This window comes from Phoca vitulina, unplaced genomic scaffold (genome assembly GCF_004348235.1).
Source record: "Phoca vitulina isolate PV1807 unplaced genomic scaffold, GSC_HSeal_1.0 scaffold15, whole genome shotgun sequence".
NCBI classification, from domain to species: domain Eukaryota; kingdom Metazoa; phylum Chordata; class Mammalia; order Carnivora; family Phocidae; genus Phoca; species Phoca vitulina.
Genome location: NW_022589718.1, coordinates 27,368,056 through 27,393,406, shown reverse-complemented (window position 1 = coordinate 27,393,406; position 25,351 = coordinate 27,368,056). Strand labels below are relative to the sequence as shown.

The window sequence follows — 25,351 nt, the reverse complement described above, 5'->3', positions numbered from 1 at the left end:
TGTTTTCATGTCCTTGTCTATCTTAATACCTGTGTCAGTTCTGAGTCAGTTTCAGTCGACTGATTTTCCGCCTCATTATTTTCCTGCTTCTTGGCATGTTAGAAATCTTTGATTGTATGACAGACATTATGAATTTTACCTTGTTGACTGCTGGGTATTTTTGTATTCCTGTAATATTCTTCAGCTTTGTTATGGAATAGTTAAGCTACTTGAACACAGTTTGATCTTTTCTGGTCTTGCTTTTAAGGCTTCAAATGAGACCAAAACCATGTTTAGTTTAGTGCTAAATTATTCCCCACAACTGAGGCAAGACCTTTCTGAGTACATTACCTAATAAATTCTGTGTTTTTTTCAATCTGGCTAGTGGGACTATACATGACTCTTGTCATCGTGTGAGCTCTGGATACTGTTTCCTGTAATTTGGTGGTCCTTTAGAAGGGCAGTTTTCCCCCCATGGGACATTTGGTGATGTCTGAAGATATTTTTTATTGTCATGACTGGGAGTGCTACTGGTACCTAGTGGATAGAGACTAAGAGTGCTGCTAAACATCCTACTATAGGATAAGGCCCCAACAAAAAGGAACTTTTCTGTATAAAATGTCAATAATGTTGAGGTTGAGAAACTCTGTTATAATCCTTCCAAATTGCTCGTTCTCTGGCCCACTGTAGTCTCACACACGTGCTGATCAGTACTCTGCTGAATTCTCAAGAAGGATCCTCGGCAATCTTCCAGAGTTCTTCTCCATGCAGCTCTCTTATTTACTATTGTTATCAAATGTCATGTTTAAAGAAAGAAACTTGCCTTGGGGTGCCTGGGTAGCTCAGTTGGTTAAGCGTCCAACTCTTGATTTCGGGTCAGGTCATGATCTCAGGGTTGTAAGCTCAAGCCCTGTGTTGGTGCTCAGCAGGGAGTCTGCTTGAGGATTCTCTCTGTCCCTTCTCCTACTTGTACTCACTCTCTCTTTGTCTCTCTTTCTCTGTCTCTCTTTCAAATAAATAAATCTTAAAAAAGAAAGAAAGAGAGAGAGAGAGAGAGAAGGAAACTTGCCTTGGTTTAACTTTCTCAACCATTAATTAATTATTCACCATATTTATTTTTTTCTGTATCTGTATCTTCTCAATAAGCATCACTTTAGTTACTCCTAGTAGACTCCTCTTTCACCATATTTCTTTCACAGTTTTGTTTGTGTTTTAACTTTGTGCTTCAAACAGGATATCTTAATTCACTTGTATTCTTCTATTTAAAACTGTAAGCTTGGGGCACCTGGGTGGCTCAGTTGGTTAAGCAACTGCCTTCCGCTCATGATCCTAGAGTTCCAGGATCGAGTCCTGCATCAGGCTCCCTGCTCAGTGGGGAGTCTGCTTCTCCTTCTGACCCTCCCTCCCCCACCCCGTGCTCTCTCACTCGCTCGCTCACTCTCTCTCTCAAATAAATAAATAAATAAAATCTTTAAAAATAAATAAATAAATAAAACTGTAAGCTCAAATTTTAGTTGTGCTTGGGTTTAGCATTACAAATAATTCATCATAATATAATTTTATTTTTGCACTTACTTGTTTTAATTCTTGGATTTGTAAATTTGCCTCAGGAAACAAGATTTCCTCTAAAATGAACAATAGCAATTGATTTCCTCTTCTGCTCAATTGGCATTCATCTGGCTATTCAATAAAGGAAACACTTAGAGATTCTTATGGTGTGGCAAAGTTGTACTTACTGTTTGATTAATATAACTGGTAATAAATCATAAATACTAACTTATTAGGGAGAATATGGATTGTGAATAACAAAAGGTAAAATTTTCTTGATATTGTGTACAAATAGCATAATTTAGATCTGTAATCTAAAACATGTTTGAGTAAATTAGTGTTTTTCTGAAGTCCACTTATTTTTTTGAGTGAGCTTTTCAAACTATTATAAATGTAGGAGGACAATTTGTGCAGAAGATATTCAAAGTGACATTCAGGAATTTGTAGTTCTTACAGAAAATAACTAACAGTGGGAGCATGAGTGAATTTGACCAACAGGTTACTTAATCCTTTGGGCTTGAATATTTGTTTTTATTTCAGTTGCTAGATAGACACATAAGCTTATTGAATTTTTTGAAGTACAAATGATTCCTGGGATGTTTGTTATAAGCCTGATACATTGTAATCATTGGCTGAAGGGTTTTAAAGATATACTAAGTCCAATTAAAATCAGATTACATGCTAAAAGTACAATTAAAAAATGTTTCTTTTGAATTAGGAACATGTTATGAAACAATGTAAGACTGTTGCTAAGTTCTGTGGCCAAGTTTCAAAGCAGGTTTAACTAATATATCTGAAATAGATGATATGATTACCCTAAATCTGGTGTCCTGCCCATTCATTTAGTCAATCAAATACTTTGCAGAAAAAATTGAGAAAAAATTAATAACCCAATAATGGAATTTGCTTTAAGACCAGCTATATTTTCCAGAGGTGTGCTGTGGTTAGTAACTGAGTTTGATCAGTTTGATATTGTTATATACATGCTGTAGCAAGTTGAATCAGAACTTTTGAGTCAACTTTATTTCTAATAGTTTTTCCTTATTTTTTCAAATGGCTTGCCCACCGTTGCAGCTAAGATCCTGTTCATTAAATGTTTTATGTGGAATATGTGCACAGTGACGCTTTTCCTGTGTAGGACTGTGCAATCACCATCAAAGTGCTTCAACAATTTAGCCCTACTTAAGCAGCTGCATTTTTTAACCTTCAAATCCTTAGCTGTGAGTGCAGAAGATAATGCAGAAAACTGCCTTTTGAAGTCATATTGAACTCATTGACTTCCATCAGAAGCATTATAGTGGTTGCAAACATTACAGTGTAGATTAAATCCTTGAAGAGTTTGAACTATGTACAAAAATGGAGAGACAGATGCAAAAGACTTTTTATTGTTTGGAATTGCTAAGATCAAAATGTCTTTGTCTTTGATGGTATATTTGAATACTATATCTCTATCATGGCGTTTCAAAATTGCTTCACAAATAAAGAAAAGTCATATATTTGGTGCTAGAGATATTCTATAAAGCTCAAGAATACCTAAAATTATCTTTTTATTCCTCATTTATTAACATTTTATTAATACTGATTTTTAAACATTGGTAACATCACCATAGGGATGCATCTTTACTATTGATGATATATATTTGTATTACCACGTTAAAGAGCTTATTATCTAATTTGCAAGATCGTGATACTGTATCGTGGGTTGTATAATAGAGAACACATTTTGCATTCTAAGATCCAAAGGGACAATTAAAGACAGAATGGAAATATGAATGATCATTTTTTCTGTAAGAGCAAGACAGGAAATAGTTGAAACTTTGCAGGCCATCAGGTCTCTACATTGGTTTCCTAGGACTGTGGTAACAAACTACCACAAACTCAGTGGCTGAAAACAACAGAAGTTTATCTTTTCAGTTCTGGAGGCAAGAAGTATGAAAATGAAGGTATGGGAAGTGCCATGCTTTCTCTGAAGTTCTTGGGAAGCATCTGCTCTATGCCTCTCTCCAAGCTTCTGCTGTTGGCTCACAACCCTAGGTGCTCCTTGGCTTATAACTACATCACTCAACCCCCACCTCTGTCCTCACATGGTCTACTCTCCTGTTTGTCTGTACATCTCTGTATCCAAATCTCCTTCTCCCGTCTCTTAGAAACACCAGTCATTAGATTTAGGACCCACCCTAATCCAATATAACCTCATCTTAACTTGATTGCCACTACAAAGACCATAAGGTCACATTCACAGACAGGTACTAGGGGTTAAAACTTCGATGTATCTTTTTGGGAGGCACATTCGGTTCACTACAGTCTCTGTTGCAACCATTCAACTCTGTCTTTGTAGCGTGAACACAGCCAAGGACAATACGTACATAAATACATGTGCTGTGTTCCAATAAAGCTTTATTTACAGAAACAGGTGATGGGTCAGATTTGGCTGAGGTACTAGAGTTTACCAGTGTCTGGTCTAACTAGCTGAAGCAAAACTGCAGTGGAGAAAAAAAAAAAAACAAAGAAACAATTTCCTCTTGCTTCAATCAGTCCATTTTTAAAGCATAAAAATGCATACATATGTGTATATATAGCAGTGCTTATTTTAAAATAGATGTCAACTCAAGGCAAGAACTGGAACTTTTGTAATAATTTCAAATCCCAAAGTTCTGTTACTAAAAATGCTTGAATTATGATATTTATCTGGCCAGCTGAAAGCTTTTTGATAATCATTTAGTTATGAGAGTTGATACGGCCTTTTCTCCAAAGAGGTTGAGATCACTATGGAAACAAGATTTTTCTTGAACTCAGACATACACATTCACTCTATTAGAAAGAATGTACCTGATTCCCCTCCACAAAAGGTAGGCTCCATGAGGGCAGGGACATTGTTTTATTTAATGGTATGTCTTCAGTATGTGGAAGAGAGCCGAATACATAATAGTCATTCAATAAATATTGACCTAAAGTAACTTTTGTTTTCCCCGGAATAAAGAGAGTGAATTGGTGTGTTATTTTAAACATGTCATATAAAAATATGTCCTGTTACAGTATCTTGAAATTATTTATTATCTTAAACTCAAAGGAGAGCTACAATAAGAGAAATTCAATTTCTATTAAGAGCGTTTGGAAGAATTTGTAAAGAGAATAATGGGGTAATGAATCAGAAGGGGTCAATGAAAAAAAAGTAATTTTTTTTTTATTTAATCAGATTCATGGAAAATCAGAAAAGGGTAGGGAAGTCAAGATGTGTTTCAACAGCCAAGGTAAATATTAGCAACTACTTTTAACAGCCCAGCTCAGTTCGGTAGCAGGGAAATGTGGAAGCCCATGTGAGCTAACCCTTCATGGGCAGTAGGGATAAGAGAAGATACAACTTGGTTCAAGAGATAGCAAGAGGAGCCATCCAGATTTTCTAAGCATAGGCTCTGGAACTCTGTGATCATTCCAGCTCAGAATTTCACCACTCTCCTTATAGCTGTATGGAAGGCAGAAGTTAGAAAGTGAAAGGTAGAGGAGTCATAATGTTGCTCAGACAGAACAGAGGGTTGTTGACAGCGTAGATGTAAACTGAGCCGATGTGAGAGAGTCCGAGTCAGCGCCATGACGCCATGTTGAAAGCACATTAAAGAGAGGTGTGATGTGTATAATGACAGCCAAAGATCAAGAGAGAGGGAGAGATTCCTTGGGAAAGGGATTCTCCATGGGAGAAAATATCTAAGAAGAAGTCACAGCCCTAAGGATGTGGAACCAAGAGAAGATCTGGGGCCACCAGAAATCATTTGTTTCAAGTTGATTATGGAATCACTCCAATAAAAAGTGAATTTAGGAAAGAAGGAGTGGAGTGGGAGCAAACACAAAAGGCCTTTGGGGACCTTCAGATTTAAGAGAAAGATCAAATGAGAAAGAGTAGAGACAAGGGAGGATCATTTAAAATGCAGATTAAGCACGCCTGGCTGGCTCTGTCAGAGGAGAGTGACTCTTGATCTCGGGGCCTTGAGTTCAAGCCCCACATTGGGTGTAGAGATTACGTAAATAAATAAATAAACTTTTAAAAAAATTAAAAAATGAAAGCTGATTGGTCCTGGGCAGCCATCCCTCCTTAGGCCCAGTCACTTTTACCCCTGTCCATTGAGCAAAATCAGGAAGAAACAGTTGCTAAGCAAAGAAACGTAATTCGCCTTGCTCCTTCTAACTTAATTTTGCTACTGGCCGTTGCAAAAACTAACCCATCAAATTAGCCACTTGAATTGCCTTAAAATAAGAATAGCACGTTTTGTTTTTTTTTAAGATTTTATGTATTTATTTGAGAGAGAGAGAGCACACACACCCGCACGCAGGGAGGCAGGGAGTAGGGGAAGGCAGAGAAGCAGACTCCCCGCTGAGCAGGGAGCCCGATGCGGGACTTGATCCCAGGACCCTGGGATCATGGCCTGAGGCCAAGGCCGACACTTAACCGACTGAGCTACCCAGGCGCCCCTGGGATAGCACAGATTAAATTCATTTTCTAGAGAGGAAAATGCATTTTTAGGAGCGGAGTAGGAGAGAAGGATCTGCTTTTTCCATGGTTGAAGACCTTTAGGTCCTTAAAATATGAAAATTGTGCCGACAGAAGAAAAAGTCTTTGCAAAAATTAATAAAATGCTCAATGTATTTGACAAAATTTCACTTCCAAGAAGCTCCCAATTTGCTCCTGCCCTTAAAAAAAAAAAAAAAAAAATCAAAAGAAATAAAATAGTTTAATTTTTGTAAGAAAAAGAAAGGGAATTTATTTGTGAATGGAGAAAATGCTGTGAGAGAAAACTGTCCCATTGTGGAAAATTTAACAAACATATTGAGGCCAACTTTGAGCTGGCTTCTGTAGTGAAATTTGATCGTGGCTTAATTTTTTTTTTTATTAATGTGAAAAATCAGTTATAGTCCTTAAACAAGCATCCATAACTCTCAGTAACAGAAAGTGCCTCACTTCCTGGTAATACTGGATATTTTACAGTGATTTCACAAATTTTCATTTTTTTGTTGTTGTTGAAAGCAAGTCTTCTAGACAGGCGATAATATTACTTTCCACCATTTTCCAGATTGAGAAGGATGTAAGGCAGTCCGTTTTTAGATGAATGTTATGGTGACATTATGCAAACCTTTTATTTTCACAGAGAGGCCAATGAGAGTTGAACCCTGAGTGTAATCTGTGCCAGGCTGGACTGATGTGCGCCCAGAAGGAATGAAGTATGGATGTGAAAGAACGTAGGCCTTACTGCTCGCTGACCAAGAGCAGACGAGAGAAAGAACGGCGGTATACAAATTCCTCAGCGGACAATGAGGAGTGTAGGGTACCTACACAGAAGTCTTACAGTTCCAGTGAAACCTTGAAAGCTTTTGATCATGATTCCTCACGGCTGCTTTACGGAAACAGAGTAAAGGATTTGGTTCACAGAGAGGCAGACGAATACACCAGACAAGGTAGGTCATGGTTCTCATAAAACATGGCGCGCTCAAATGGTGCCAACTTGTAGGTGTCACTTTTTCTCCCCGCTCCAAGTCTGATGCCTATCACTCTGATTCAGATTTTTGAGATATGAGATGGTCACATCGTATTCCAGAGTAAAGGTAGAAAGCCACCTACAGGAACACTGACTCCAGATAAGGGGACCGACACATGTAGAATCACTGTTCACAGTTTGTGTGTGAGTTTTGCGCTTCTGCACATGGCCACTGTGTGTGCATAAACCGGACACCCAGGTCTCTTGGGCTGCCTCACTGTCTCATGAAGGTGCTCACAGGCATTGTTTCTACAGTTAGAACTGATGCGAGGGAAAAGGAACAGTGGTGAGAAAAGCCCTGTTACCCTCATTAGAAAGTAAGAATCCTTATTCTGAATAATCTCATGATCCATGCAACCTGTCTATAAAGACAAGAACCTGCTATGGGAGGGTTCAGTTTTCTCTCTGGCAGGCAATCTAGAACATTAAAGTTACACCTAAAACATCCTTGCTTCTCATAATATCATCCATGGTGGTTTTGTCATTCGCATGTATTTGTTGAACATTTTTATGCTCTGTTTGCTACCCTGCATATTCTACCCGTGGCATAATGACTTCTGTAACTACTTCACAATCTTAAACCTACCAATTTCCACACTTTCAGACAATAGCTTATTTTAAACTTGGCATCTGTAATTCTATTTTGTTTCTTCTAATACATTTTTGAAATGGGGGCAAGATTACTCCTAATAAAAATAAAATCCTCTTACATTCGTATTGCTTAGTCAATTTGCATAGAACTTAGCATCCCTTAGCTAATTTAATCAGGAGATGAGGAAAAACAAATTAAACTTCAAATGTAAAGAATATCTTCATTCTTTTCCAGTCACCTTACAAACAGTGTGACTAACAGTTTGATATTGAGCAGGAACAAATTTAAGAAAAAGTAATAAAGCAATAAATCATTCAAAAGTTTGGAAATTTTCCATGGTTCTTTTCTTCTCTACCTTGTGGAAAGAGCCATCCTAACTAGATTGAAACAGCGTTCACTCACCCAAACCAGTTTACCTCAAAGAAGACTCATCTGACTTGCTAAAGAGAGACTTTTTTTGTCCCTAAAGCATGTCTTACAAATATTACAAGTATCATAGTTTATGAAAGGGGACAAAGTAGCTTAACATTTTTTAATCCAGTTTTTAAGGGAAGATCTAAAACATATATTTGAGATATATTCTCTGGGTCAGTCAAGGGACTTTAAGTCATTGTACAATGTCTTATAATTCCCAACCCAATTGTTTTCTTTCGTATTGTCTACACAGCTGATATAGATTATCAGGGCACATTTTTTCACCAATTTAAAAAATCATAGGTACTGTGAAATGCATGCAATCTGAACCCAGTGTGAAGCCTTGCTTTTTGTAACAAAAACAACTGCTTAGTGCCCTCTTGGAAAAAAAAAAAAAAAAAAGACATTGTGGAATACCATTAAAGGAAAAAAAAAAAAAACCCCGCACATGTGGTGTGATGCGTGGAGGAGGCTCATCTCCACCCCAAGCAAGCATTTAGTTTTGGCAGCACAGAGGATGCTTAAACGGGTTAAAAATAGCGAGCTGAAATTTTCACCTCCTAGGCAGCGCTAATCCAGCGCAGACTGTTGGGGATGACATGGCAGTACCATCTGTGGGAACCCTGGAACCCAAGCTCTTAGGGGACCGAAGAGGACGATTACTCAGCTTCTCACCAGCCAAGGAGGGGAGAAAGAAAGGGGGCAGAGGAAAGGGAGAGTGAGCAAAGAGCAGAAGGAGGCCCCTTGTCAGGAGCCGCCGAATGGAGGAAGGAGAAGAGGTTTCAAGGCAGAAGAGAAAGGAAAAGCGAGAGTCTGACAGTGCTGCAGTCCACCTGACATGTCCATAAATCAGGTCATATTAAAAACATAAATGGAATGTACTATGTTTATAGCCAACATGCGCTGATTCCTTAGTAGGCTCCAGTCGGCGCTGATCAGGTTATGTGCACAATCAGCTAACCCTCCCCAGTCACGGGGTGTGTGTGTGGGCAGGGGACGGGGGGGGGGGGGGGGGGGCGGTGGCCAGTAGCGCCCTTCTTTCCCAGATGGAGAGGTCTCACATCCCGCGGCCGGCCACAGCTGAGCTGGGACTCGAACCCGGGCCGGTCCACCCCTAGCGCTCGGCTTCCGACCTCTGGGCAGGGACCACAGCAGAAAACGGGCAATTCCATGTAAGAATCGCCCTTTGCTTGAGCGGTGTTAATTTTGGCCAGTTTGGCTGGTGTGGATAGAGAGAAATGGGGAGACATCTTTAGGAAATAAAATTGATAGGATTCTTCGTGACCAGGTGGGGTGAGGATGAGGGAGAGGCTGATGCTGCGGATACTTTCTCTCTCCGGTGGATACAGGGAATGTGCGTGGCCAGAGCAGTAAATGTAGCAGAGCAATGACTAAGGAGAGTCTGCGATCAGATTATGTGTTTCTCAAGCAAGCCTAATGCAAAATCCTCCCAGGCTTTCATTTTCTTTGAACCTGACAAATGTCAATTTTTCCTCACTGACTATTATGCTGTGGGATTAATTATTTAATTGACAAAATGTGCTTCCTGCCACAGCTCCTGACATCATGCACATAATAAAAATGAAAGATGAAAAAATATTACGAGTAGCCAGAGATATTTGAAACAATTCCAAAGGATCATGCTCATTTAGCTTGTCCGTGGAGTTTTAAAACAACTTGTCAATTCTCCATCCACTGATTCTTTGAATGACACGGGAAAAGCTGCTCCAGCCGGAGGAAGGGCTAAGTAGAGACCCCTGTTAATGCAATTACGTGGAGAATTCAAATCTAGAAACACAATGTTTTTATGTTTCTTGACCAATTTTATGGCCTGTCATCAAACTTGATTTTAATCATTTTTTTGTGGCTTTCCTGACTGGCAGGTGACTCTCGTTAATTACATGTTCTATTTAGATGCCATAAAGCTGGGGATGATTTCGTTTTCACAATGGTGTGTAATCTAACTGGATCTCACAAAGGTCTCTCTGTCTTTTTTTTTTTTCAGTCTCTTCATGTGGTTTATTAGGTGATGGAAATAGTTGTTCTTTTAGCAGCTGTGGAACTCTCTCTAGGTGTGATGGGGTTAGGGTAACAATGGCTTGTTTTGCATTCTTGGATACTATTTTCTTTGATTCATCTTTGAAGAGAATTTATCCTGTCAGGTCTGAGACACATTTCTCACAAAACAGCTGCAGAAGATCATCCCACAGTTTTAGAGAAATGATAAAATAAGAGATCTTTTTTTTTTTCTCTGCACTATATACATTGTTTGTAGTGTCCTTAACCAAATGACAATGCTTATCAACTCCAACAAGGAATATTGGCCGTGAGGGTGACTTTTGAAACAAGGTGATGTCTGGAAATCAGAACGCTTTTGTTCCCCAGAACCATGAGCCTGAAAAGAACAACTCTGAGACAGTCTTCACCCAAAAACGTTTACCAGTCAGTCAGTCATTGGTGTTGGGTGGTGAATTGCAGAATTTTAAAATGAAAAGACCACCATTTACTCTTCACTTATAGAATGGCAATGGGGAGGAAGGTTATCCGTTTTTAAATTTGAACAACAGATAACATTATGTCTGTATTTATACATACCTGACATCAAAACAGAACATAAATTTGCAAAGTAGGAAAGGGAAGCAGGAGGGCAGGTTGACAAAGATAGGCACTTGTTGATGTCTCAGTGTGGCTCAGTGCAAGTCTTCCCTGACAGCTTGCTTCCGGCCCTAGAAACTCTCCTTTTTCCTTACCGCTGCTCTGGGATTTGCCTTCTCTCCCTGCTTCCCTTGTCAGTAGCACCCCCACCCCCGGCTCTCATAAACATGGCTTAGGCTTCTCCCCTCATCACATTGCTGGTCTAAGACCAGTTCAAGTGTAGTAGATCCCACAGACCCTGATTTTTCACCGCTGCACCTCCTTAATGGGCTGCATCCTGAGTCCATCTTTTCTACAAATATTCCTCCTTACCAAGGATAACCCCCTTTTGTGAAACAAAAGCACATTAGAGGAGGAGTCCAAGTTTTCCTGTAAATATGTGTCCAGGATTCCGGCCCGATGGGGGCTTGAATAATGCCTCATCTGCCCATCCCCTAGCCAACTCCTTACCTCCTCCGAGCCGAGCGGTGATCCAGGGTGCAAGGGAGATCTAGAATTCTACAGGGCCCTGAAGGACAAAGCTCATGCGGGCAGTTTTTCCCTTTGGGTCAGATGAGAGCTCAGAATGGGGGTGCAGCCCTGGGGTGAAGATCAGAAAGAAAGAAAGCTGTGACTTCGTGGCAGCAAAGAGGCTGACCTCCCTCTCCACGGTCCTTCCGGGAGTGAAGGTTGCCTTATGGGAGCAGCTGGTGTCCTTGGTCCCTCAGGAGCTGGGGAACCCAAGCAGATGCATTGTCTCCACTCTGATATTGTGAGAGTGCCAGGCAAGGAAACAGGGAGGAGAAAGATTTGTCTCTAGAGTCTAATAGGACTTACTGCTAAGGCACCCCAGGAAAGCCACAACGTGCTTAATGGCACCCAAAAGGCAGGAAGTGGGATAGGATGCAAGGCAAGACAAACAAATCAGGAAGCTGCTAATGAAAATGAGCAATGGAGATAGAAGAGGAGAACTTGAACCCAAACAAAAAAGTAGAAGAGCGCTTACAGAAATCTAAGTACAGAAAAAGGCAGCAACAACAAAACTGACAATAACCACCAAATGCTGGGGCGGGGGGAGGGCGGAAGCCATCATTTACAAACGAAAAAATGTAATAGATTCGTTGAAGAAGAGTATGTGCTCATCAATGAAATCCAAATTAATAGTTTTGAAGAACAAGTAGAAGAAACAACTCAAAACAAGAAACAAAGTTCCAGGTAAAATAAAAAAAAAACACACACACACACACACACATGTACACATACACACACCCCTAAGCCCATCCTAGAGAAATTTTGTGACTTTTGAGAGAAAGATATTTTATAAGATTCTATGGAGAAAAAGCAAGTTACTTTTCTTGTTGCTTACAAAAGAAACAAAAAGATGGGGCGCCTGGGTGGCTCAGTTGTTAAGCATCTGCCTTTGGCTCAGGTCATGATCTCAGGGTCCTGGGATCGAGCCCCGCATCAGGCTCCCTACTAGGCGGGAAGCCTACTTCTCCGTCTCCCACTCCCCCTGCTTGTGTTCCCTCTCTCGCTATGTCTCTGTCAAATAAATAAATGAAAACCTTAAAAAAAAAAAAAGAAACAAAAAGATTAATGAATTTCTCATCTACAACAATGAAAGTAGAAGACAATACAATACCATCTACGAAGAGAAAAGAACCACAGCCCAGGGATTCTCTATGCAGGGAAGACATCATTCATCTCTCAGAGAAAGTGCAAGATAGTTAGGGCCCTGCAAAGAGCGTATCAGCAATGTACACCATCGAAGGAAGTATTCAAGAAAGCAATACCGACTGAATCAGAATCACAGCCCATGAAGAGGAGAGGAAACAGTGATGAGCAGTCAACTTCGCAGTACATATGTGGATAATTCCCAAATGATGATGGCAGAGCAACTGGAAATGTATACGAAGCATTACAAGGGAGACCTTAAAAAAAGGCTCGAGCTAAAACTGATCACTTATCTCAGCAATATCCGGTAGCTGGAGGAAAGTAAACGTGTTCCAAAATCTCACCTAAAGAGGAAGAGGGGGAAACAGTCATGGAATAGAGTTTTAATGGAGGAAGATAATTGCTACCTTGCATTCATATAATAAGGAAAAACATGTATTTGAATATGAATGTCAGGAAAGGGAGGTAATCATTAGAGGAATGAGAAAAGCACAATAGACCTACCTAATTAGCAAGAGGGGGAAAGGAATGAATAGCAATCTGATCAATTTAGCAGAAACCGCTCCAAGGAAAAAGAGAAAGCAAGTACAATCATGAATAACCATAAAACAAGATGAAAGAAGGCAAATCTACTATATTACATGTTACATGAAATGTAAATATGCTGAATTTTGACACAAACAGAACTATTCCGTTGGTTTATAAGTTATTGGCATTTATAATAAATGGACTTAAAATGGTAAAAGAATGGTTGAGAATAAAGAGATGGATAAAGAAGTATCAGGTAAATACCAACAAAAACAAAAGGAAAGCAAGAATGGCAGTAATAATATTAGGAACAGCAGAATTTACTATTAGAAACACTAAACTGGATAAAGAGGACCATAAATCAAATGATAAAAGACAGAAGGTTGAATACTCTTCAACTGCACACATTAAACAATGTAGTAGCTAAGTTTATAAAGCAAGAAGTATTAAAAAAAATGGTTGTTAAAATACATTTATTGAGGGATATTTTGGTTCACCTCCTTCAGCATTTTGTCAAAAGACAAAAATAAGGGAGGAATTATATAATATTAATAAAAATTTTCAGCTAAGATATATGTACAGACATTTATAACCAGGAGATGGAAGGGATATGAATTTTCATAATTCCGTAGAATGCAGAAACCGATTGTGCATTTAGCCACAAAAAGAAACATTTAAAAACATCAGAAAAGTAGAAACTTTATAAGTCAAAACGTTTGATCATATAATTGAGTAAAATTTGAAATAAATAACCAAAAGATAAACAAAAACTCTTTCCTTCCATGCATTATGGCAACCCTAGATTTTGATAAGAAGCAATGGAAAGCAAGGAAAAGAAAGCTCTGCTTTTTTATAGGAGACAGAGAAAGCCATAATCATAGGAAAAATATGTTGTGAAGGAATATATTTAAAGAATAAAGACCAACAAACAGGAATTTGCTATACATCCTAAGAAATGAATGAAATATCAGAAAAATAAACCAAAGGAAATGGAGGTGGGAGATAATCAAGACAAAACTGAAATTAAAAACAAACAAAAAAGCTGATTCTTTAAAAAGACCAAGGAAATAGAAAGCCCCGGATGATCCCAATTAAAAAATAATGAGAACAAAAATAGAGATACTGAAGACTGCGTAACAACTAAAAGGGACTGCTCCACACAACAGTTTAAATCTAGAGGAATTTATTTTTTCTTAGCAAAATATGATTGACCCCAAATTATTTCAAAACAATGGAGAGAACTCATCAAGACCAATTACCTCAGAAGAGATTAAAAAAGTTGCTGAAAGGGCATCATTACCCAGGAAAGAGTTCCTTCTGGTGAAATTTCTGTTCTAGGTAAATTTTACAAAACCTTTAAAGTGTAGCTCAATCCAAGGTTCAAAAAGCTATTTAACACCAAACATAAACACCCAAAAGATTGAAAGTACCGAAATTCACATTATGAAGCTCGTATAACCTTAATAACCTTAATACTAACTTGATTAAAATAGTACATAAGAGAGTCTATCTAGAACAAAATTACTTCTCAATATATGTGTAAAAATTAGTCTATATAACTATTCACATGTAAGAATCTAGCAATGTATGAAAAGGGTAATAGTCTAGGCCAAATTAATAACCGAGTAGTTACTAATCCTTGGTATAATGTGAGGATTTTTCAATGTTAGGAAGTCTATAAAAATAATTAGATTAATAAACCAAAGTAGAAAAACATTATCTTATCAATAAATGATGAAAAGGTTTGAAATAAAATTTAGAAACCATTCCTTATTAAAATAAAACTCACTAAGGAAAACAAGAATAAAAACATTTAAATATCTTAGTCATAAATAAGATGATCAGATCATCAAAAAAAAAAATAAAACAGTATTCTAATTGGTGAGATCCTAGGACCATTTGAACTAAAATCAGGAACATGAGAAAGGCTCACCTACTCTCCCACAATCAAAATTCAAAATTGTTTTAGATGTTTTAGCAATTGCAGTAAGAGAAGAAAAATAATTGATTTATATTTTGGAAAAAGTTAAAATCAGCACTTCTATTAATTATATATCAATTGTATACATACAAAAACTATGTGTCTCTAGAAGTTAAAAAAAATATAGTTTGAAGCAAGGTACCTGGAGGAGTACAGGATAAATATATAGACATCATAGGTAATGTAGCAAAGTAGTTAAGAGTATAGATTCTGATCTAGGTGATCTGTGTTTGAGCCCCAGATCTGCCATTCATTAGCCAAGTGGCAAGTGACCTGATCTTGGCCAAGTGACCTAATCTTGGCCAAGCAACTGGCTTGGGCCAATTACTTAATTTCTCTGTTCAATCTATAGTTTGTTGAGAATGAAATGAGTTAATATATGTAAACTGCTTAGAATAATGTCTGGTGCATGTTAAATACTATTTTTAAGTAATTATTAAGTAACAATTGGCTAGATTTGGAAGTCAGAAAAAAACTTCCTATCCCAATAGCAACAAACACTATAAAACTCTTTGGAATAAATTTTATAAGAGTGGTATGGGACCTAATATGAAGGAATCTATAAAATGTTATTGGAAGACATAAAACAAGATCCGAATAAATGGGAAGACAGTCAATGTTTTTAGATGGGAAGATTGATATCATAAGACTCTCACTTCTCCCAAAATAAATGTGTGGAGGTCAAGGTTTGTTTTTAATTGGAGAACGGGTCTTAAAGTTCACATGGAGGAATAAATCTGGAAATAGCCAAAAATATATTTAAAAGGCAAATAATGAGGATAAAGTGGCCTTAACATATATCTTTTTTTTAAATGCTATGAAGCGGGCGCCTGGGTGGCTCAGTTGGTTAAGCGACTGCCTTCTGCTCAGGTCATGATCCTGGAGTCCCGGGATGGAGTCCTGCATCGGGCTCCCTGGTCAGCGGGGAGTCTGCTTCTCCCTCTGACCCTCCCCCCTCTCATGTGCTCTCTCTCATTCTCTCTCTTTCAAATAAATAAATAAAAAATCTTAAAAAAATAAAAATAAAATGCTCTGAAGCCACTGTAATCACATCTATATGATATTGGCATAAATAAAGACAAGTCAGTCAGTGCAAAAGACTAAAATTTCAGAAATAGATCCTAGTATATAGGGAAATTTAGCATAAAACAGAAAATGTTTTTTCTATTCAGTGGGATTTGATAAATGGTGCTGGCACAACTGGTTATCCATCTGGAAGGATATAAAATTGGACCCATATCTCTCAGCATATTCAAAAATAAGTTAAGATGGATTAAAGACAAATGTAAAAAGAAAAGCAAAAAAAAAAAAATTCTAGAAGTTAATTTGAAAGATAGAATAAAGGAGGAATGACTTGATCTGAGAGAGGCAGGAAGCTCCCAAAACAATGGCTTAAACATCTAACAATTAATTATTTCCTGACAAAACAAGAAGTCCAGAGGTAGACTCTTCAGGGTCCGAAGATGCCATCAAGGACCCAGGTTCCTTCTGTCTTTGTTTGTTCTGCCATCCTTAGCGTGTGGCCTTTGTCCTGTGGAGCCCCAGATGTTTGCTGCATTTTCATATTCGTGGCTGAAACAGGATAAAAGCAAAGGGGAGAAGGCCTTCCCTCCTCTGGACTGTTTCTTTTTATTCCCCAGAGACGTCTTCCTACATCTCTTTTTTCAGAACTGTTATACTTGGCTACGCTTAGCTGTGTGAGAAGAGGGAACATTTACTATTTTTGCTTTCCAGCTTTTATAACAGAGGAAGGCAAGGAAAAAGTGGTTGTGAATCCACACGGCCTGCCCTAGAGACCACACGTACACCTCGAAAATAGGGGAAACCATTCTAATAGAAACAGAAAACCCAGGAAGAAAAGCTTAAATGATTAACTTTTTTTTATTTAAAACCTTCTGTATGTAAATGAAAATACCATAAACAAAATTATTATTGGGACGTGTGTTTACAATTCCTGTGACAGATGTAAGATCTATATACATAATATACTAAGAGTAACTTTTACAAATTGGAAACAGAAAGACAAACGATCCAATGGGAAAATGGCATGAATAAACGGCTCGCCGAAGAACAAATTCAAGTGGTCAGTAAACACACGGAAAGGTGATCTGTTTTCCTGTTGGTCTGAGAAAGGCGGGAGTTGATCCCAGCTCCTGCACCCCCACCATACAGCTCGTATCCTGGCTTCCGGCGCTGAGCATTTGTGTACCTCGTGACTACCAGCAGTGTGCCTGGGGAGTTCCTCCCACCTTGGAAAGCAGAAAATTAATGGAAGAGGCTATGGTGATGAGAGGTTTTCCCTGTTGGAATTCTGAACACATTTTTTCAAGGAGACAGCCTCCTTAGCTGGATGTCATGCTCTACTGTGCTGTTAATCCAGTTCCTCGGATACAGCTAACTTAATAGACTTACACGTTCTATCATGGCTTATTTTCATGGGAAAATATACCCAGGTGATCCTTGAACAACATGGGTATTGGGGACCCTGACACCCCACACAGTTGAGAATCCATGTCTAACTTTTGACTCCTCCAAAACTTAACTACCAATAGACTACTATTGACCGGAAGCCTTACCGATAACATAGTCAATTAACATATACTCGTATGCCTGTATGTTACATGTATTATATTCCCTATTCTTACAATAAAGTAAACTAGAGCAAAGAAAATGCTATTAAGAAAATCATAAAGAAGAGAAAATACATTTATAGCACTGTACCATATAAAAAAAAAATCCACATATAAGTGGACCCAAGCAGTACAAACCTGTGTTATTCAGGGGTCAACTGTACTGATCCCTATCAACTTCTGAACACAATGCATTCCTAAAGTGAGGACTTTCTAGACAATTGTGAAGTTTGGGCTTAGGAAGAAGCCCCCAGAAAAGAGCAATTTATGAATTGCTTTACTCAAAATTTTACTCAAAAATATTTATAAAGGTATATGTAGTAAACACAACAAAAACCCATTCATAGAATTGGTGAGAGAGAGAGTGAGAAAGAGAAAGAAAGAAAGAAGAAAGAAAGAAAGAAAGAAAAAGAAAAAGAAAGAAAGGAAGAAAGGAAAGAAAGAAAGAAAGCTGCATGTGTAACTGAATATGGAAAGTTTGGGGTTTATATTCCTCCTTTCATCAGCTTCAGCCAGGGTGAGATTTCATTTGGTGCTGGGCAGAGGCACATTGTCTCAACTGAACCATAACCACAGTCCTCTTAAAAACAACTTTTGCTGGCATTGCATTATAATGTTTTGCTGGATAAAGACATTTTGCCCATTAGGATAATAGCATCCACAACATATCCAGGATTGTGCTGAGGGAGAGAATGAAGAGTTGGTGGCAAAGGGGTGGGACCGTGCCTTTAAAATATTTTCATCAATTTCCAAATAGGAAAAGGCCCATTTTTAGCTCTTAGATATAGATCACTTCGGGGGAGGGGAGCAGTTTTATTGCTAGAATATTACTAAAATGATAAATAATTTCAAAATCTTTTTGTATGCTGTATGTTCCAGAGAGGTCAAAAGAATTAGATTCGTATTTCTTCGATGTAGAACATGAAGGTTGTACATATCACTTTAGAATGTCACCAATAGCATTGGGCAGATGTAAAAATAGTACTGACAGTGTCTTCAAGATACCAATTAATGTGTCTTTCTATACCATTTTATCCTGCTTCAGAAGGGAAATGGAATGCATTCATTTTTTTTCTTACTCCTCTTATTTTTATTTTATTTATTTGTGTTTTTTGCATTATGAAAATATATTAAACATCCCAGCATGTTGGAAATTGTGAAAGAGGAAGATTTGAGAGCCAAGAGCAAAATGCTTTTAATTTTGAAGACTGAGATTTAGTTTAGTCTTGGATGCCATTATAGTGAATAATGGGAACTGATCCTAGACTTCAAAAGAAATATGACCATATGGTCTTACCATTCAGCACTTAATGCTGCTATGAATTTCCAGTTATACCCCAAACTTTTCATTTCTCCAGTGTTCCCCCTCACCTCTGTCATCATACAAAAATGAAAGGAATCTGAAACCCTTTTTCTGAAATACTTCTGAAAATACTTACTGGTGCCGAGAAAACTTTTTCTTTGTGAGAGCAGGGTTTTATGAAGAAAGACAAAAATCCGAAGCATTAATCAGATCCACCAGGCTCATTACCGCAACTCCAAAGTTTATTACTTTTAAATATTAACTGCTTAAAATGATTCATTTAGAGATCACAATGATTAATCCTTCTCAGTCACTATAAATGTCAGCGGCGGGATTAAAGGATTTAGATGGTCATGTTTACTCAACCTTCCATTTCTGTACTTAAAGACACAAGTTAAATAGCTTCAGTTTATCATCACCTCACGTCCATGTTTTCCTCTGAGCTCCCTCTTTTAGCTCCCCTGCCTGATTGTTAACTAATTTGGGCTGTTAAGGAGGGAAGGGCTTCGTTCAGACTTGGCCAACCTGCTTTGTGGATTACCTACCAGAAGGTGTGAGTAGATAGATGTAGCTTATAGCCCTCCTCCGGCCACAGTGGGGGTAATCCTTTCTTCCTGCCTCAGCCTTTATTGGTCTGATGTCTTGAGCCCCCGGCTTCCTGCTAAGTTTGCATCCGGTCCTCACCACGTGGCCAGTTTTGGATCCACGTTGTGAATCACCGCGGTGCCTTCAGTACCAATTATTAAACACCTGCTGCTTCATGCCTGCCATACGCCCATTGATACCAATACCTACTGTGGAGAGACTCAGACCTATCAGCAGATAGGCGGGAGCCATGTTATCATCCTTGGGTCTTGGATTGTTCCCAAGAAATAATTACTACGTGAAAATAAGAAGCAAATTCATTTCAGAATGCTTCTGATAAAAACCAGTTGTTAAAGTTATTTCTCTAATTACAAATGGCCGCCATTATCAAAGTGGCACTATTTCGTGGTTGGGTATGTAAATCCTTCGTGATTCATGCTCACGAAGACGCTCTTTCCTTAGAAGTCAGCAGACTCGCAACCCAACGTTTCAGAGATTTGAGCCACCAAGCCTTCTCTTCGGTTTCTGGGTTTGCCCTCCCCTGGAGCTTCACAAATCTTCTCTTGAAGAAAATGTGGATTCTCTGGGCCATTCGTTCTAACCCTGCTTTCTCTGCCTGTTCCCTTCCCACTCTCCTCACCAAGTTCACCGTGGCACCTCCGCCTCCTGTCCTCCCTGGCGCACAGGTGCCCTTCCCAGCTGAGCTCAGGATGAATGCCATCGGGGCACCCTGCAGTGGCTTCCATTAGACTCGTGTTTTGAATAATAAACCGGATTACAATTATGACATACAGTGGTCATGTTCTCTGTCTTCTAAGAATTTGAGATTATCAGTCTGTGGTGATGGATGTTAATATCACATTAACAGATAAAGGGAGCAAGCTGTTAAAGGTATTTGCGTTTTACATACAGCGTAACATGGGGTGGAGCGGTTAAGGTATTTAGTGGGATTTAAAGTTAATTCTTAAAATGTAGTTTTGTGTAGTGCCTTTTAAGTAGAGATGGCTACCATCACTGAAATTTCTATTGCATGTTCAAGGATGGGTATTCTATTCAAATAGTGACAAATTTAGCATAAGAGGGTGAAAACGTTTGGATGTCCCATAAAATATGCATTAGGTCTCCAAAGGGGAAAGAGTTACATACATTTCTACTGTTGTGTGATCTTATCATTTTGCAAACACAGCAAAAAAGGGAACGCCAGATAAGATGGTGGTGACATTAATTCCGCAAGCATCAAGTAAGAAATATTTGCCCAACTTGTCGTTTCGTGTTCTGCTCTGCCTTTGGAAGAACATCACTCAGTGCCTGAGAACGGATAATCCATCCAAACTCACAGCAACCAAGGAAAATATTTAAAGAGAGTTGTAGGTTATTTTATTTCAGTCTACTGAGTGTATATTGATTCTTCTATCCATTTCCCAAACTCAGTTTGGGGCGTTGTTATTATAGAAGAAATGGATGGGTATTCTTTTTGGAAAGCCTTATATGTTGAAAGAAAGGGCAGAAAGGAAGTGAGAGACAAATATTGCTCCAACCTTTCTTACATAATTTCACTTCTTTATAATTAACGAGGAAGGATTTTTAAAACCCAGCTTTTCCAAGAGGAGCTAGTAAGTTAAAATTCTAATTATTGAATAGGAGCTATTAAAGAGCAAATCAAAAAACTATATATTTGTTTTTTTAAAAGGAGATAGGCTTTAATTCTTCTTTATTATGTTTTTTAAATTAAGGAAATTATCATGCAAAGTAAAAATTCAAAACTATGAAATAGAATATCACTAATTTCCTTCACTTGCAGTCCCTTCTAAATGATCATCACAACAGTTTTCTTGCCTTCCTCACCTTCATTCACACTCAAAACCATAAGCACTCACATAATCTGTTGGTTCTCTCTCTTAGTTTCCAAAAATGGAATCAGACTGTACACACTATTCTGCAACTTGTGTGTTTTTGCTTAAAATATGTATAATGGGCCTCCCTCCAGATCCAAAGAGATAGGTCCAAACTCACTGTTTATGCTAGCCACATAATGTTCCATCGAATGGGCTATATATAATGTATTCAGCCATTCCCTTTCTGGTAAGCATTCCAGTTATTTTAATTCATTCAACAGTGCCATAGGAATCATTATTTGTACATGTATGTTTAAGATCAGGTGATTTTAGTCTCAAAGGTAGACTTTCTGAGCGAAAAAGCAGTTTTCATTTTAATAGAAAATCATTTTCAAAGAATAAATCAGCATAATAGAAAGCAAAGAAAAATAATACCATAAAATTATAATGAATTCACATAGCAGGCCCACAGAATCAACTACTGTTTAAAGGAACAACAATTCTCAGTTAGTCTCCCAAATTTCAGTGCCACTGACCTACATCTCAGTTCCCCACTGCAAACCTGCTGTGTGATATACTCACTCGCAGTGTGTATAAGAATCTACCGATAATAGCAGGTCCTGGGGAGGAAGGATATGCAGAAATGGGACCCCTCATACACTGCTGGAGGCAATGTAAAATGTGCAGCCATTGTGGAAAACAGCCTGGCGGGGCTTCAAAAGGTGACACATAGAGCTACCATATGACTCAGCAGTGCCTCTCATGAAGACATATATTGACAAAAACTTGTACACAGATATTCACAACAGCACTTCATAATAACCAAAAAGTAGAAACAACTCAAATGTCCATTAACTGATGAATGGATAGGTAACTGAACCCAAGTCCACCTGCCTGATGTGCAGCAAAGCCAATCATGGAGACATCGGGTGTGTAGCAAGGGGACAGTCTATTCAGGAGGCAGCCGGAGGAGGAGATGGAAGGGTGAGCTCAAATCCGCTTCCCCAAAGGGGGACAGAATAGGTTTTTTATAATCATAGGGGGTGAGATTCCATGCATATTGATGAAAAAGGGCCGCGGAGAAACTTAAGGTGGAGTTAAGAAAGATGGAGCATGCGCCCTGAGCAAACATAGATGTAACATACATCCCGTGTTCACTTTGGGATGGAGACTTAACATCAGAATGAGGCAGAATTCAGCCCCTGACGTCCGGAGGTTATCTTGGGACAAGGAGAAGGGGCTGTGGGCATGCTCTGAGAGCTGGTGTAAGCTGGATGGGGTCTTGGGCTAGTTACCCCTGGGTAAGGAACGCGGGGCCTTGCTTCTTCCTAGGCTGGAACCATAACAGTTGACTTTGAGTCCAGGCTTCTGCAGAGAACGCCAGTGAGTTTGTTAGTGGGGTCTGAATGACACAATAACTGATTAAGGGAAACAGTCTCTGGAAAACAAGTTTAAAACTCTCTGCTCATTTTAACCTCGTTAACCCTATGGGGCACATATTCAATTCCCCCCTGCGTTATGGTCACTTCTCAATCTTGAGGACTTGGGAGGATGACCACTCTGGCACTTCTTGATCTCTTCAGGGGTAGGTGTTGGGTGAAGAGCACTGTTTGTAAATCTTGGTTGTGACATGCCCACGGGCCAGGCTAAACAGAATAGAAGCCAGGTGGGGTCAGACATGCTGAGTTTTTCCCTGTTAGAGATATTCCATCCGTTGGAATACTATTTGACCATAAAAATGAAATACTGATATATACTCCAGTATGAATGAACCTTGAAAGCATTATGCTAAGTGAAAGAAGCCAGTCACAAAAGTCCACATATTGTAGGGTCTCTTTTATTTGAAATGTTCAGAATAGACAAATCTATAGTGACAGAGAGTGGATCGGTGGTTGCCTAGGACTAGGGTGAGGACGGGTGGGTAAGGGGGACAATGGGAGGTGACTGATCACGGGTACAAGGTTTCTTTGGGGGTGATAAACGTGGTCTAAAACTGTGGTGATAGTTACACACCACAAGGCGTATACTAAAAACCATTGAATTGCACATTTTAAACGGATGCAATGTATGGTTTATGAGTTATGTCTGAATAAAGCTGTTTTTTGTTTTTTGTTTTTTTTTAAAGAACAAACAAGGGAGAGAGAAAGCAAAATCTTGGCATTAGAGAAATCTAGACTCTGGAGGGGAAGAAAATACCATGAGTTCGGAACTGGACCACCCAGTAGTACAGCCTGTTACTTTTCAACTCACACAGAGATAGTAGATGTCTTGCTTACTGGTGAACATCACTAGGCGTTGCAGTTTTGAAAAATCCTTCCCTGCTCTGACTGGGTTATAGATGCGGTGTGAGGAAAAGGCCAAGTAGCTAAGCCGTTTTTTTCAATCCCTTTCTTTTACTGCTTTGTTGCTATGTGCTGACCTTACCTGAAACATTTGTTCTTATCTGGTCCTGCCCACTTTGTCACAGACCTTCCCTCCCTTTTTCAAAATGTGAACTTTTTTTTTTTCTAATGATACACCCTGCCTACATTGTGTTTATTCCATTTTTAAAATAGATTTTCAAATTTATGAATGTTGTAAAACACAAATGCCTAATCCAATCCAAGCTAACCTTGCCTTTTAATCACAATGACGCTCATGCTCAGGTATACTTTATTCTTGCTGCAATTTATTGTTTGGGTACTCCTTCAAATGGTAATGGGAAACTCTGTGCTGGCCCTGCTGATCAAGGTTACCAAAATTTAATGTGCAGGAGATAAATACTTATTTCACCAGTTTCAGCCAAGTAGAATTAATGTAAAGACTCTAAAAGGCAGAGAAGGAAATTAAGGACATGTTGTTAGAACCAGAGCAAAGAACACAATCTGAAGAAACCCTGGAAAATAAGGATAAATGTTTCATTATCTCTTTTGTGTTTCTTGAAACCAAAGCAAGATGGTCAAGTTTTTAGCTGGTTCCAGAAGCATCTTTTCTGCCTTTCTCTTTGCACTTTCCTACATTGCCCTAAAGCCCTCCGGAACAACCTCACCCAGCCCAGCCCTCCCACCTCCGTGATACTTCTGCCAACTGTCTCTCTTCCCCGAGTCAGAAACCTTTCTTCTCTCCATCTTCCCCCCCGTTTGTCGAAACTGCATATGTTTTCCATAAGTATGGCCCATCTTGCTAACACTGCTAGATTGGGGGAAATAACCCGCTAGAACTAATTTATTCTCATTTGATTGCTAGATCTCCCCAGTGGTGTTTGCATTAAAACAAGGGATCCCACGAGCGAGCAAGAATCCTTAAAACCAAAGAGGGGAATTGACAACAATAGAGCCTGAAGCTCTGAGGCAGGTCTGGGCTAGAGGTATTTTTGAATAAAGGAAAAGGAAAAGTCAACATTGGTGGTGGAGTGCCTATTCTAAAATTATTTGGAAATGATCCTCTCCTCGTCGTCAAATTATACACTTCTCTATAATTGTTAATTACATTTGTCCAGGTGTTTATTTTTTAAACTGTTCTCATTAGCCTTGCTTTATGGTAGTCACATTTACAGAAAGCATCTCTTAAACCAAGTCACCAGAGCCCTGAAAGACGAAAAAAATAGAAGAGTAAAGTGACTTGACCAGAGGAATGAGTGGCTTACCCGTAGATCTGCCGGAGGTCAGGTTTAATGTTCTTTCCTAGAGGAAACGAAAGCAAACTTTTTAATTCAGGAAGGCAGTCTAACAGGGACTCCTCTGCTTGCGCTTGCTTTCCAGCTTGCATTTCAGAAAGAGCCTGCAAGAGTTTTGAATTATTGGGAGACACTGATTTCAGAGGGTCAGATGTTGAAGGAGTTCGGGATACACATATCAGTTCACAGAGATGGTGCCTTGGATATTTATTTGCAAAGTGAACTGTGTTTACATACCTGGATAACAAACACTAAAGATAGCTTTCTGCTTTCCTTCACCTCATAGATTTTTGCATCAAGATGTTAACAGTGTGAAAAGTCAATAATGTGGAAAATGTTTTCAGTTGCATTTCAGAGATTAGAAAGGAGTTTTTAACTGCTTTTAACCTCCCTCTTATTTTTATTCTCCAGTGGGCACCTCCCAAAGTAGAGGAGAGATGCAGAGGGTCTTATCATCCGTTTTTGCCC

The 25,351-nt window shown here is 38.9% G+C and overlaps 1 protein-coding gene across 3 annotated transcripts in view; it reads left to right on the top strand.

The window, feature by feature from the left end:
- Window positions 1–25,351, top strand: part of TENM3 (teneurin transmembrane protein 3) — a 2,501,300-nt gene that overhangs the window by 2,055,712 nt on the left and 420,237 nt on the right. For all 3 annotated transcript variants that reach the window (XM_032413691.1, XM_032413693.1, XM_032413692.1), the window contains one exon: window positions 6,666–6,972. In XM_032413691.1, the coding sequence (XP_032269582.1) occupies window positions 6,741–6,972 (232 nt within the window). In that variant the 5' untranslated portion in view covers window positions 6,666–6,740. The remainder of the gene's footprint in view (window positions 1–6,665; window positions 6,973–25,351) is intronic.